General features: G+C 42.1%; 2 protein-coding genes and 1 long non-coding RNA gene across 12 annotated transcripts in view; 2 read left to right on the top strand and 1 right to left on the bottom strand.

Annotated features, from left to right (window-relative positions):
* The window catches only part of lrrcc1 (leucine rich repeat and coiled-coil centrosomal protein 1), a 147,901-nt gene extending 138,414 nt beyond the window's left edge, over nt 1–9,487 (top strand). For 5 of the 7 annotated variants that reach the window (XM_069922028.1, XM_069922027.1, XM_069922026.1 and 2 more), the window contains exon 20: nt 8,440–9,487. In XM_069922028.1, the coding sequence (XP_069778129.1) occupies nt 8,440–8,562 (123 nt within the window). In that variant the 3' untranslated portion in view covers nt 8,563–9,487. Of the gene's footprint in view, nt 1–7,514; nt 7,678–8,439 lie in introns of all 7 variants that reach the window. The other 2 variants (XR_011352452.1, XR_011352451.1) reach the window with 2 other exon arrangements.
* Nucleotides 7,518–14,009, bottom strand: LOC138755654 (uncharacterized). The gene is made up of 2 exons (XR_011352453.1): nt 13,196–14,009; nt 7,518–7,633 (listed from the first exon to the last, which is right to left on the bottom strand). It is a non-coding gene; the product is annotated as an uncharacterized lncRNA (long non-coding RNA).
* The window catches only part of LOC138755653 (transcription factor E2F5-like), a 27,704-nt gene continuing 26,742 nt past the window's right edge, over nt 13,574–14,535 (top strand). For 2 of the 4 annotated variants that reach the window (XM_069922035.1, XM_069922032.1), the window contains exon 1: nt 13,819–14,022. In XM_069922035.1, coding sequence (XP_069778136.1) covers nt 13,984–14,022 — 39 coding nt within the window. In that variant the 5' untranslated portion in view covers nt 13,819–13,983. The other 2 variants (XM_069922033.1, XM_069922031.1) reach the window with 2 other exon arrangements.

The following is a 14,535-nucleotide window of genomic DNA, read 5'->3' as shown; positions in this document are numbered from 1 at the left end:
TTCTATAGAGAAAGAATAAACTTGCAGGGAACTTAAGAGCTGACTGGAAGAGTTCCTATGGGTATGTAAATAGAGATTAATTAGGTCTTTTGCAATCAGAATTGATAATGGGAACAAGGTAATGGCAGACCCATTGAATAAATAATTTGGTACTGTTATTTGTATCTGCCTTAGAGAAGACTTTCTGGGAATGCAGGAGGTCAGAGAGGCTAACATGAATAAAGAATTGACAGAAATTATTATCAATTGTGAAATTTGTGTTAATTGGGGCTGAAAGACAATACTCCCTTTTGATAGTCTGCATTCCAGAATACTGAAGGAGGTAGCCTGAGAAAGAGTGGATCCATTAATAATTATTTTCCCATTTTCTCTACACTCTTGATCATTTCCTTTGGATTAGAGGGTAGATACACTGCTTTTAAAGAAAGGAAAAAAATAAAAACCAGTGAATTACAGACCAAATAGGCTAACTTAAGTAGGGAGGAATATGCATGAGTCAATTAAAGCTGTGCATTTGGAGAAGAGTAACAGGATTATTCCCAAGTCAGCATGGATTTATGAAAGGGAAATTATGCTTGACAAATCTTCTTGACAAATTTTTTTTGAGGGTGTAACCAGTAGAATAAATAATGGTGAACGAGATTATGTGATGCATTTGGACTTTAAAAGATTTTTGATGAGGTCCAGTACAAGCGATTGGCATACACAGAGAATGATTCTGATGTGAATAAAAACTGGTTGGCAGGCAGGAATCAGAGAGAGGCAATAAATGGGTCCTTTTCATATTGGCAGGTAGTTACTAGTGGGATACTATGAGAATCAGTGCTGGGACCCCAGTGATTTACAATATATATTAATGATCTAGATGAAGGAATTGAATGCAACATTTCTAAATTTGCAAATGACACTGATCTCGGTGGCAATGTAAGATGTGAGGAATATTTAAAGAGGCTGCAGAGTGACTTGGACATATTAGGAGAGTGGGAAAATGCATGGCAGATACAGTATAAAGTAGATAAATGTGAGGATATCCATTTCAGTGGCAAAAACAAGCAGGCATCTTATAATATGAATGGTGAAAAAATTTCTTGGAGGTGTAATGTGACCGGGTGTCATGATGCATTAAACATTGTTGGAATTCAGGTGGCGATGAAAGAAAATGGCATGTTGACCTTTATTGTGAGAGGTTATGAATATAAAAGCAGGAAGGTGTTACAGTTTTATAGGACCTTGCTGAGGCCATACCTTAAGTTCTGTGTACAATTTTGGTCTTATAATCTGAAGAAGGATATTCTTGCTATTGAAGGGGTGCAGCGAAAGTTCACTAGGCCTGATTCCTGGGTTAGCAGAACAGACATATAAAGAAAGATTGGATAGATGAAGGTTATATCCATTGTAATTTTGAAGAATGGGAGGGGATCTCATCAAGAGGTATAAAATTCTGGCAGGACTAGACAGGTTAGCTGTAGAAAGAATGTTTCCCTGTGTTTGGGGAAGCCAAAAACAATGGATCAAGGTCTAACGGTAAAGGGAAAGCTACTAAAAACTGAGATGAGGAAAAACATTTTCACTCCCAGAGCTATGAACTTGTGGAACTCTCTACCACAAAATATTGAGGCCAGTTCAGTAGAAATATTCAAAAGGGAGATGGATGTGGCCCTTTATGGCTAAAGGGATTAGGAGGTCTGGAATGAAAATAAGTATAGGGTTCTTCTGATTCAAGCATGATTGAATGATGGTACAGACTCAAAGTTATGAATGACCTCCCTTAACCCACCACCTCTATATGCTGACTCGAATCACCAAATTTACTAGCTCGCTTTAGATTCCATGGGATCTCACTTTTCAGGCTAGCATACTATTAGTGACTTTGTAAAATACCTTGCTAAGTTCAAGGCCAGTGTGACATTTTCTCCTTTGAGTTGATTGACAGAAAATATGTTTGGTTCTGAATTTCTCATTGTTCAATTATACCCTACTGTGGTAAACCACTTACCAGCAAATGAACCGTCTCCCAAAATGGTGGACATGCTGTGAAAAATGCAGGAAATTGGCTTGTATCCAACACAGGTTTTTAATCTGAGCTGATGTCATCACTGGTGATGTACTTCTTGTCCATGTGACAGAAGCAGTGATGTTTATAAGCCTAGCATACAAGCCTGGAGGAATCGAATTCCCTGCGTATACATCAACTCGACAACTGTACACCAACGTCTGTAGTAGCTCAATATAGAATACTTTGCTACATTGGTGACACTGACGATCCAAACAATATTTGGACCCCAACATAGAAAATTTTTCTTCAATGCATGCTTTGGCTCTGAAACTGCCAATGTTTCGGACCTCACAACCACGTGTATGGTTTGACCAAGCAGAAGCCTAATTCCAGTTGGGGCAGATAACATCTGATACCATGTGATACTATTATGTAATAAGTGCCCTGGATCAAAAGATGGCATGCTGAGTTTCCTATTTTCTGTAGCAGCCTCCGGAGAAGGGCAAATATATGATACTCAAGAATCTGCTCATCCATACCTTGAGCAAGCAGCCCATTTACTTCACTTGGATAGCTTGGGAGACAGTGGAAGGGCATAGGCCCTGCCTCATGTTCAAGCAGACCTTTCTGGAACAGTTGCCAGAAGATATCCATAGGGTGCTGGCCAAAGAAGATTTCAGTGACCCACGGAGAATCGCGGCCCATTCTGTGGCGGGCTAAGAAAGAATGCATGACATCCGTAGGACAGGTCACCAGATCCCCCTCACTGTAGCAGGACCGTGCAACTCCAACATTAGATCGTAGCAGGGTCGATCAAATTCGTTGTCAGACCGCCAGTTGGCTAGGAGACAACTGGATGAAGATAGCACCCATTGGTGTTTCTACCATCAATGATGGGGTGCAGAAGCTCACTGCTGCAGACCTCCCTGTGCATTTCAGGGAACATGCCAGGGCCAGCCATCGCTAATGGCTGTGGCAGCTGGCCATCAAGACAGCCTTTTATGTGTCTGGGATAGACAATCCAGCCGACATTTCTTGGTGGATACAGTGTGCTTCCCCCTTCGGGGCGTAACATACGTAACTGAAAACCCGACCCATCATTAAAAGCTGCAAACTGCAGTACTATCCAGACATTTTGCACAGATAAGATCCTGCTTCGGTTCGGCGATAAACATTGGCCGCAGTCGCACAACCGCAATTGGGAGCTGATCTCAGAGCACATGGCTTGCTGGTTGATCTAGAGGGATGAAAGCTCATTCATACCAACACTTTCCAGATCTTCGCACTAGGTGAGGTAAATCTGCCAGCCCCACATTTAGATACCGTTACGCTTTCGGAGAATGAATTTTCCAGGTTGTTGGCAGAATTCCCCACAATAATTACAGTGCAATTCACCTCAGCAATGCCGAAACATGGGGTGCAGCACCATATACCAACTGAAGGGCCACTGCTGCATGCCCGACCTCGGAGACTCCCTCCAGATAAACTTTGTCTAGCAATAGAGAAGTTTGAAAGGATGGAGGATCTGGAAATTGTTCAACTGTTCGATACCTCCTGGGCCTCCCCACTCCACATAGTACCCAAGGCTACAGGGGGATGGAGACCCTGCAGTGATTACCACAGATTGAACAAGGTTAGCACACCAGATCACTACCTGGTACTGCATTTACAGGACTTCACGTCCAATCTGCAGGGAGCCCACATCTTTTCCAAGGTGGGCTTGGTCCAGGGGTATCATCAGATCCCGGTCCACATGGATGACATTTCAAAAACAGCTATTATAACACCCTTTGGCCTTTTTGAATTCAGAAAGATGCCTTTTGGGCTCAAGAATGTCATGCAGACTTTCCAACAATTAATGGACAGAGTGGGATACAATCTCAACTTTACCTTCATATACCTAGACGACATATTTATCGCTAGTCGCAGTCGTAAGGAACATCTGTCCCACCCGCAAGGTTTTCACTTGTTTGAATGAGTTTGGGCTGAACATCAACCCAGCCAAGTGTCAATTCGGGATAGCGACCATCGCCTTTCTGGGCCATACAATCGACAAACATGGAGCATAGCCACTATCACCAATTTCTACTATCGGCAGTTCACATCATGCACCCACTCTTTGGCCTGTCATCAGGCAAGGCAAATGATCTCACTTGGGATGAAGAATTGTCAGCAGCATTCTAGAATGCCAGTTAGCACTGGCTAATGCTGCGTTACTGGTCCACCCAAGAATGGATGTCCCAACAGCCTTGACAGTGGATGTGTCCAGTACGGCAGTAGGAGGGATGCTTAAACAGTACATCGATGAACATTGGAAACTGTTGGCTTTATTTAGCAAGCACTTGAGACCACCAGAACTAAAGTACAGTGCTTTTGATTGAGAATTGTTGGCACTTCCTAGCTATCAGACATTTCAGGTACTTCCTAGAAGGCAGGCATTTCACAGCTTTTACGCACCACAAGCCACTTACATTTGCCTTCACTAAGGTATCAGATCCATGGTCAGCTCATCAACAGAGACATTTATCATATATTTCTGAGTTCAGGACAGTCATCGAACATATCTCAAGAAAGGGCAATGTAGTGGCATATGCACTGTCTCACCCAAGGGGTGGACTATATTGTGTGAAGGAGCTCAAACTCCTGTGTGATATATCTACAGGTTGCCCACGCCCAGTTATCCCAGTGGCCTGAAGGCAACAGGTATTTGACACCGTACATGGGTTGGCACATCCATCGATCAGAACGACTGTCCAGATGGTAACCAACAGATTTGTGTGGCATGGCCTTCAAAAACAGGTTAGCAATTGGATGAAGACATGCACGCAATGGCAGATATCCAAAGTCCAGCAACACATGAAAGCCCCACTACACTCTTTTGAGCCAACATATCAGAGGTTTGACTACATACATGTGGACATTGTAGGCACCCTGCCGGTGTCATGTGGTTCCTGTTTTCTTCCCACAATAGTGGATCAGGCCACATGGTGGCCAGAAGCAGTTCCATTGGCAGACATGAGTACCAACATCTGTGCCAGGTCCCTCATTTCTGCCTGCCAGTGCACATCATGTCTGACAGGGGTGCCCAATTCTCATCAAGCCTGTGGTCAGCAATGGCCACCCTGGTTGGAACCAAGTTGCACCACACAACTGCGTATCATCCACAATCCAACAGACTACTAGAAAGGTTCCAAAGGCATTTAAAATCAGCCCTTACGGCATGTCTGCGGGGACCTAACTGGGTTGACGAATTGCCATGGGTACTCGACATATGAACAGCACCTAAGGATGATATAGGTGCCTCTTCAGCAGAGCTGGTCTATGGCATGCCCCTGATGGTTTCAGGAGAATTTGTATCATACTCATCAGGATGAGAGGAGAAGCTTGCAGTGGTCTTAAGCAAGCTCTGTGAGAAACCTGGTTCTTTAATGCCGATGCTGTCATATCAACAGGGTCAGGCCAGGTCCTACATACCCCAGAACTTGCAGGACTGCAAGTACATTTTCGTACAGAAAGGTGCACACCAAGCACCATTTCCAGTGTCTGTTTGAGGTACAGGTACACAATCCTTTATCCAGAATCCTTGGGGGACAGTGTGTTCCGAATTTCAGATTTTTCCAGATTTAGGAAAGCCAGATTTAAGCCCAACCGAATTGTGCTGCCATAGACTCAATGGTACGATGTACATTTTGGACATTGGAGGTAAAAAGGAAGCTTTTGCAATTCACTGCCTCAAACCTGCCCATCTTGATCTGGACAGACCCACTGTAGTTCAGGCACCTTGGCGAAGAGCAAGGCCGCCCAACAAAAAAACATACAGACTTTGTATATCCACAGTGGGATTGCTGGTTCTGTGTGGGGGGAGTCATGTGGAGACCCACTTTCCAGCAAGTGAACCAACTTCCAAAGTGGCGGACATGCTGTGGAAAATGCGGTGTTACAAACCCAGAGGACCCATAAACCCAGCACCAATAGATATTCATCAAGTCAAATGGTTACTTAAACAAAAGTTGCTTTTAATTATCTTTAAACATGAAAACAGAATTACACTTTAACTTACTGCTATTGATTTAACTAACCTAACTTAACCCCCTTCTAATTCTAAACACACGTGTATGTAATGTGTGTGTGTAAGTTCAGAAAAGTTCCTTGGTTCATAGTCCAATCTCACTTCTCATTCCTCCAAGTTCACTAGTATCAGGCAATTCTTATACTGTCCACAGAATTTAACATTTATAAAGTTCACCAGACTTTGGTGCTTGAAAGATAAATGGTTACCGCTCAGGAAGGTTCTTGTCGGTTTTCAGAAAGAGATTTATTGCCTTGCTGATGAAATTTGCCCCTTCAAGGTTCTTCAGTTGATAACCTCTTTCTTTCAGGTCACCACCGAGTTCCTTCTTGTTACCCTTATTCCAAGAGAAATATTAGACAGCCAGCCAACTCCTCTTGTATGAACCGCAAGGGCTTTGACCAGGCTGAACTAGAACTCACAACATGTCTTCCAAATGGGGTTTTCCACAAGCTTGCCAGCTTGTCCTGTTCCAGTCCCAGCTGCAGTTGCTGGCTGTAACATTGTGGAACTGATCTCTGTGTCTCTTTCTCTCTCTCTCTCACAGAGAGAAAGCCTGTTGACTCTCTCTGCTTGCAAAACCACATGACTCTCTTAGAACAGCAAGTTCCCCTCCAGACAATATGCAGCTCCAACAAGCTCTTTCATCTGTTGCCTTTTTGTAAACAATAATCCATTTGTGAAGTCTCTTGGGCACTCTCCAAAGCTCTTGCAAAGGCTATGGGGCTGATACTGGAGCATTAGCAGAGCTCCAGTATTTCAAACAAAATCTGTGTTAAAGTGTTTGTATATAACCTACTCTAACAAACCTTTCCCAATCTATCTCCCAAAAGCATGTCTATATACTCTGTCACAGCAGGAAATTGACCTGTATCCAGAACAGGTGTTTATCTGAGCTACTATCTATGTGACAGAAGCAGTGATGTATATAAGCCCAGCATGTAAGCCTGGAGAGATCAGTCTTGCACTAGACTCCACAGCACATACATTGACTACACTGCGTATACATCAACTCGACGTGTACACCAACTTATATAGTTAGCTCAGTTTGCTACGCTACATCCATTATTCACAAGCACAATAGAACATGTTCATGTTGCTTCAAGGAAAGTCTACTACAATCTTAAGATTACATTGGTAAATAAATTTCCATTAAGATAAACATTATTAATGATTCTACCCATAATGCCAAATGTATATGTCACTTTACAAATAAAGCATTATTCAGTTCAGTGTAAGTGTACCACAATATCAAACACTTCCCATTTTTCAAAGTGTAACTGCATTCAAATCATATTTTGCATAGGAGCAAAATACAGGATTACTTTTACAGTTGGTGGACATTTGTGGATTTCTATACAATTGAACCCATTCAATAAGAAATTTGTAACTTGGGCCCTGTGTGCTTATTTCCCTTCATGCAACTTTGAAAATGAATCCACATCACAGATATGTTATTATCCTGAGTTTATTATAGAGAAGAGAACGATGTTAATCAGACTGCAGATGCTGGAAATCAGAAATTAAAATCAGAAAATATTGAAAGGATTCAGCAGGTCAGGCAGCATCTGTGGAAAGAGGAAGAGAATTAATGTTTCAGATCAAAGGCCAGGTTGGTCAATCTCTTTTTGACTTGTTTCAAGCATTTTCTGTTTTTATCTGAAGTATATTAGCTGGTATTTAATTAGTTATTCTAATCATTTAATAGGGATTATATTTACCATTTAGTTATAAGCATTTATGTATTTATTTAAAATTTCTCATTAAAATGTTTTGGCATTTTAAAAGCATATATAAATTAGTTCTTATCACAATGAAAAAGAAAGCTTTTCAGCCCGAGTCTATGCTGGCTACCATGATAGCAGATGCATTCCCTTTCTCATATCTGCAACATCTTTCTCACACTGGAGCACTTGTAGAAAAGCAAAGCATTGATGGAGAGATCCTGTCTACTCTATTCACCAAGTGCTGCCACCCATAGCTGTCATGAAGAATGAAACAATAACCAAATTCTAGATTGTAGATATCAAAATACCAATGTAAAGAACAATGCAAGCAAAGTTAGAAAGTATGAATATCCCGAGCACTTTAAAATGAATCAAAATCTTTCAAATGCAAGTTATTTAAAAATTTCTTTTAAACTACAAGAAATAAAATATTTTTTGATTTGCTAAATAAATTGTTAATTCATATTGTGACAATGTTCCCTTGGCATGTTGTACGAGTTGAAACCCAACAATTAAACCCAATAGATTTAAGATATGATTTATTTTAGGAGGACTTTCATTTGCACATAATTTTACATTGTACATAAACACAAATTTAAATATTTTCAACCTCTTGCAAAATAAAATGTAATCTTTAATAATTTCAGGTCTATCAGGTGGAGGAAGAAATGCGTTATCTTCTCCAAGAGACAGCAAATAGCAAAAAAAACACAGAAGAGAAGATACGCAAGCTCACCAATGCTCTTAATGACATCAAGCAAGAACTGTAAAATTGCCACGGATTCAAATAATTATAAAATCTCTGCTATTTATTAAGTGATTATTTGAATAATTCATAAGAAGCTATTCAATCCCACTAACTGGAAAATATTTATTTTCATTAAATGTCTGATGATTAGCTCTTATTCCGATTGATTACTCACCATGGGTAAATCTAAACTTGAGTTGTCCTGAGTTAGTTATTTTCAGTGATGAAATATGGAAGCAAAAGCAGAACTTACAATATTTTGGCATTACTTCAAGTGCAAGAGCCTTTTTATGCTATCTTCCCCTATCCTAGTCATTGGACATATATTTGTAGAGATCATTAGTTTTTGTCACATTCATTAGAACAAGAGCAAAATATTGTGGCTACTGGACATTCTAATTAGGAGAAAGTGTCTCCAAAAAGATGTAGCATTAACCATAAGGTAGATAACGTTTCAACCTGAAATTTTTACTGTGTGCCCTCTTGTTCTAATTAGCATTCCAACTTTTATTAAATAATTGAACAACATTGAGGACTATCCCATTGATTTAGTTGAAGTATTGATGAACTTGTACATGTGGAACTGTTTAATTCTGAGAATGTCAATGGGGAATGAAGGTGGTGTTTTTGTTCTTTTGTGGGATGAGATTTTTCTAATGGGTAACAACTTTGGGTTCAGTTTTGGTACTGTATTATAAGGTTAAACCATCCACTTGGCTAGTATAGTATATTTTGGCATCTCTGAAATACTAGGCTGTAAAGAAATTAAAAGTTTTGGGTTGCATTCCTGGGCAAGATAAAGATGATTCCTTTGCTCCCATTAACATAGAAAAAATAGAATATAGAAAAAAGAGGAAAAGAACAAGTGCAAATAAATGCATTAGACTGTTTCTAATTTGAATTTAAATTAATGTGGGGGAATAATGTTGTAATGTATTTTAAGTTGATTGGTTTAATATTCAAATTTGTAAATGTAAAATTATTTAATTCAAATATTTTGTACAATTTTCAAAAATGTAAATTATAATTACATTTAATCTATATTAGTTTCTGTGCAATTTTGAAATTATGAACATCTCGACTACCTTTTGGATGATTAAACCATTTGTTAGAAAAATAATATTTTGCCATCTTGATGAAGCTTTTAGTTTACTTTGTTTGCTTTTAAATTTTGAACTTGAGATTTTTGTCATATACAGTACATAAGTACATTGTAAGATCATAAAACATAGGAGTAGAAATAGGTCATTCAGCCATGGAGTCTGCCCCACCATTTAATCATGAGCTGATCCAATTTCCCACTCACCCCCATTTTCCAGCTTCTCCCCATAACCTTTGATGCCCTGGCTAATCAAGAACCTATCAATTTCTGCCTTAAATACAGTAAAGTCCCTGGTATCTCGAATTGCAGCCTCAACAAACTGACAAAGAAAAATTGATGAAAATAAATAGGTAAAAAATACCTCGCCGTTAGTTCTCAATCCACACAACCACACAATCTTAGACAACTGGAAAATACACTTATCCAGCATCTACCGATTCGTACCAGTTCTGGAAACCAGGAATTTTTACTGTAAACCCAATGACCTGACCTCCACAACTGCTTGTGGTAACAAATTCCAGATTTACCATCCTCTGGCTAAATATACTCAAAATTCATCCTTGCTGCAGCCAAACAGGTATGAAAGATATACCAACTACAACTGTACACATGAAATTACCCAGTATGGAAAAAAATAGTTAATATAAAAGACAAAATATTCAGTTACAATTAGTTCAAGAAAAAAGTGTTTAAATTGTGTAGACAGGTCTTTTTGTGATCCTAGATAGTTTCTGGTTAGGGTATTAAGGGGAGGTTCAAGAGCCGATTTTTTTTTGTGGGGTTGGGGGGCGGGGGGGGGGTGGTGGTCAAACTGTTCTTTAACTTTGGAGATGTTGGATTTCAGACTTCTGTACCTTCTTCCTGAAGGTAGTAGCAAGAAGAGATTGTGAACAGGATGATTTGGGCCCTTTGTGATGTCAATGTCTTCCAATGGACGAGAGGTCCTAGCGCATGATGGACTCTGTCATACTTGCTGTTTTCTATGTTACAAAACCAGGCTCTGATACAACTAGTCTGTATACTTTCCAAAATACACCCGTGGAAATTTGATTAGAGTATTTGACGCCATGTCAAATCTTCTCAGACTTCCTATAGAGGCATATATGTGCCTTCTTCGCAGTTGCCTTGATGAGCTGGCACCAGGAGCCAACGTCGGATTTGTGCACTCCTAAAAACTTAAAGGTATTAACTCCACTGCAGTCCCATCAATAAAGACAGGTGCATAGTTTCTTGTCATTGTAATTATTCTCTAGTTCAGTTTTTGGTTAACAATGGCCTTTCCCTCAACAGACATAACTGAAGAAATACCAAATGTTTACTTTTTTATATTCTGTTTTAAATTTGCAAATCATTACTGAAAATGTTCTTATTTCATTTTATATCTAATCTTGTCCTAATAGCCATTTTACTTAACATCTTGGCATCTCCAGAATTTCTTTTCTCAATATTTCATACCAGTACAGCTCTCCGAATGGTTTCTTCCAACTTCAGACTAGTTTCAAAGGGAACGGATGCTGGCATAATAAATTTTGGATATGATTTATTTATCACTGCACAATATGGTCATCTTTCACACATGGTATAAATCTTTTTTCTATTTCTATCACTACATTTATTTTAGTAGCTGCCTGAGCATTCTATTTAAATTCCTTAAATAACCATATCTAACCATTTATGGCATGAAAACAGGCCATCTCAGCCCTACATCCATCCCAGTTCACTCAAACAACTCCGTTAGCTCTCCCCATCCATTCTCCGCCCATAACCCTCTAACTCCCCCTCTTATCCATGTATATATCCAGCCTCCTCCTAAATGAAAAAAATGACTCTGCCTCAACTATTTCCTCTGGAAGATTAGTCCATTCAGTCACCACTCTCTGAGTGAAGAAGCATCCTCTAATGTTTCTCCTAAAATTTTGCCCCCTTACCCTCAACTTCAACTTCTGTCCTCTTGTTTTAACCTCCCCTGCTCTCGGGGGAAAAGTCTACTTGCATCTAGTCTATCTAATTCCCTTCATAATTTTAAACACTTCTATCAAATCCCCTCTCAACCGTCTACATTCCAATGAATAAAGTCCTAACCTCTTCAATCTTCTCTGCACCCTTTCCACCTTATCTATATCCTTCCTATCATTTGGAGACCAGAAATGAACACAATACTCCAAATTTGGCCTCACCAACTTTAAACAGTTGCAGCATCACCTCCCAGCTCCTATACTCTATGTTATGATTTATGAAGGCTAGCATACCAAATGCCTTCTTAACCACCCTGTCAACATGGGAATCCACCTTCAAGGAATGCTGTACCATAACTCCAAGATCTCTTTGTTCTTGTGCATTCCCCAGTGTCCTCCCCTTTACTACATATGTCCTATTTTGATTATTTCTACTGAAATGAAGCACCTCACACTTCTCTACATTAAATTCCATCTGCCATCTTTCAGCCCCTCTCCAGACAAACCAAATCCCTCTGTAATCCCTGGAAACCTTCCTCACTATCCACCACTCCTCCCATTTTCGTATTGTGTGCGTATTTTCTTACCCAATTAAGCACCCCATCATCCAAATCTTTGATATAATTTATGAACAGGGGACCCAGCACCGATCCTTGAGGTACTCCGCTCGTCACAGGCTTCCATCCTGACAGACAATTGTCCACCGTGACGCTCTGCTGTCTCTCCTCCAGCCACCTCTGAACCCATCTTACTCTTTCTCTATTAATCCCTAGTGACTGAACCTTTCTCACTAACCTTTCATGTGGAACCTTATCAAAAGCTTTGCTAAAGTCCAGATAGACTACATCAACTGCCCTACCTTCATCCACCTTTCTTGTCACTTCTTCGAAAAAATCAACAAGGTTTGTCAAACATGACTTCCCCTTCACAAACCTATGTTGGGTGCTCCTGATCAATCAATCCCTGCTTACCTGGATTTTTATACACATCGTCTCTAAGAATACCCTCCTTAACTTTCCCTACTCATCCCACAATTCTGCCACCATACCCAGCATTTGCACCAAAATAGATGAGGCCTGAGCATGGCTCCACACGAGCTGACAGGATTCCATTGCTCAGGTTTGTCTGTCTTGTCTCTGTGCCTTTTGTAAACGACCAATCACATAGAGAAATTCTCAGTTTTATATGGTTTGAACAGCCCCATTTGTTCTATCAGTTGTCATCTGATCAGGTTCCCAAATTGATTTGAATCTAGCTATTTCAGACCCCACAAAAACTGAGTGGAAGCAAGTCAAGGTATCAAGGGATATGGGGGAAAGGCCAGAATTTGGAATAGATGGGAGAACATTTTAGTTGTTGAGCAGACTCGATGGGCCGAATGGCCTGCTTCTGTTCCTTTATCTGGTGAAATCGGAGTTAGCCCCAAGAGAGTCTAAAGATGAAATGACCACAAGTTTTATAAATCATTTGCACTTTTATACTAAGGGAACATTTAAAACAATTCCAAAGGTACAGATCGGTCCCCCAGCTGCTGGAGCTCCGTTATGTTGAACAGTCATTAACGGACAAGCCATTCGGCCCATGACGTCTGTACTAACATGCCAGTTTGAATCCCTTTCTGCCTGCAAATGATACATATCCTTTCCATTCTCCGTGTATTTTTAGAAGCAATACATGACACTTAAGGCACCATATGAAATCTCGCCACTAGATTGCATAGAGCTACGGTTGGGGAGGGGAGGGGGTTGGGGAGGGGGTTGGGGAGGGGGTTGGGGAGGGGGTTGGGGAGGGGGGTGGGCAGATGCCGCTGTGGCAGAACCGCAATGGCTCAGGCAACTCCTGTGAGTTTCCTCCAGCAGTTTGCAGCTGCTCCAGTCCGGAGAAAATATCGGGCAGAAAATAGCCCCAGTTTTAACGAGGCGTTCCTTCGAAACCGACCTCCGCCGGGTTTTGCTCCGTTGCCATGGACGTCACTTCCTGGATTTTAAACCGGCGAACGGCGCGCCCTGCGCTGGTGGATTGGTCGCGGCTTCTGCGGTCGTGACGTCACCGCCGTCCGCGACGATGGCCGAACCCGGCGGGGACGCCAGCCTTTTGAACGGCGTGGGCGGCAGCAGGGGCACGAGCCGGCACGAGAAGAGTCTCGGGCTTCTCACCACGCGCTTCGTGTCGTTGTTGCAGGAGGCCAAGGACGGGGTGCTGGACCTCAAGCAGGTCAGGTGAAGCCCAGCCCCCTGGGCAGGGCGACGGCGGGGCGGCGGGACCTGGGCAAGAGCCCGCTCCTCAGTTCGGTGTGCCCGACCCCTGGCCCCACCTTTCCCCACCTCGCAGCCCAGAGAGACGAGCGCTGCCCGCTCTTCTCGCCAACAGCCTGGCCTGGCTTTGTATGACATTGGCTGCTCCATCGCCACCATCTGCAGAGCGGGTGGGTGGGTCGGGGGGGGGGGGGTGTGGGGTGGGTGGTGGAGGGGGGGTGGGTGGGGGGGGGCTCAAAAAAGAGTCGTCCCTTTCCGCAGTGGTGGAAGTAAAAATACAAACGCTGGAGAAGCTCAGCAGGTCGCAAAGGTGAAGATGCAGCACTCACGATTCGGACTTGAGCCCTTCATCAAGGGGTGGGCAAAGGGGCGGCAGGTGTCCCAGCAAAAATGGGGAGGGCAGGGGCAGGAGGTAGTGGGTGGATGAGAGAGGGAGGGCACACCAACAAGCGGGGGGGGGAGAGCTGGAGGAAAGACCATGGGAATGGGATGGAAGGAAGTGAGGGAGCCACACCTCCTCCTTCGCCACCATTCAGGGCACCAAACAGTCCTCCCAAAGTGAAGCAACGCTTCCTTTGTGTTTCCGCCGGAGTTGTCCACTGCTCCCTTTGTGGCCTCTACGTGGGAGAGACTGGGACATCACTTTGCTGAGTCTCAGGGGTCTGCATCAGTCCCAGTGGCCA

This window comes from Narcine bancroftii, chromosome 2, assembly GCF_036971445.1.
Source record: "Narcine bancroftii isolate sNarBan1 chromosome 2, sNarBan1.hap1, whole genome shotgun sequence".
Taxonomy (NCBI): Eukaryota; Metazoa; Chordata; class Chondrichthyes; order Torpediniformes; family Narcinidae; genus Narcine; species Narcine bancroftii.
This window is presented reverse-complemented; position numbering and strand designations above follow the sequence as displayed.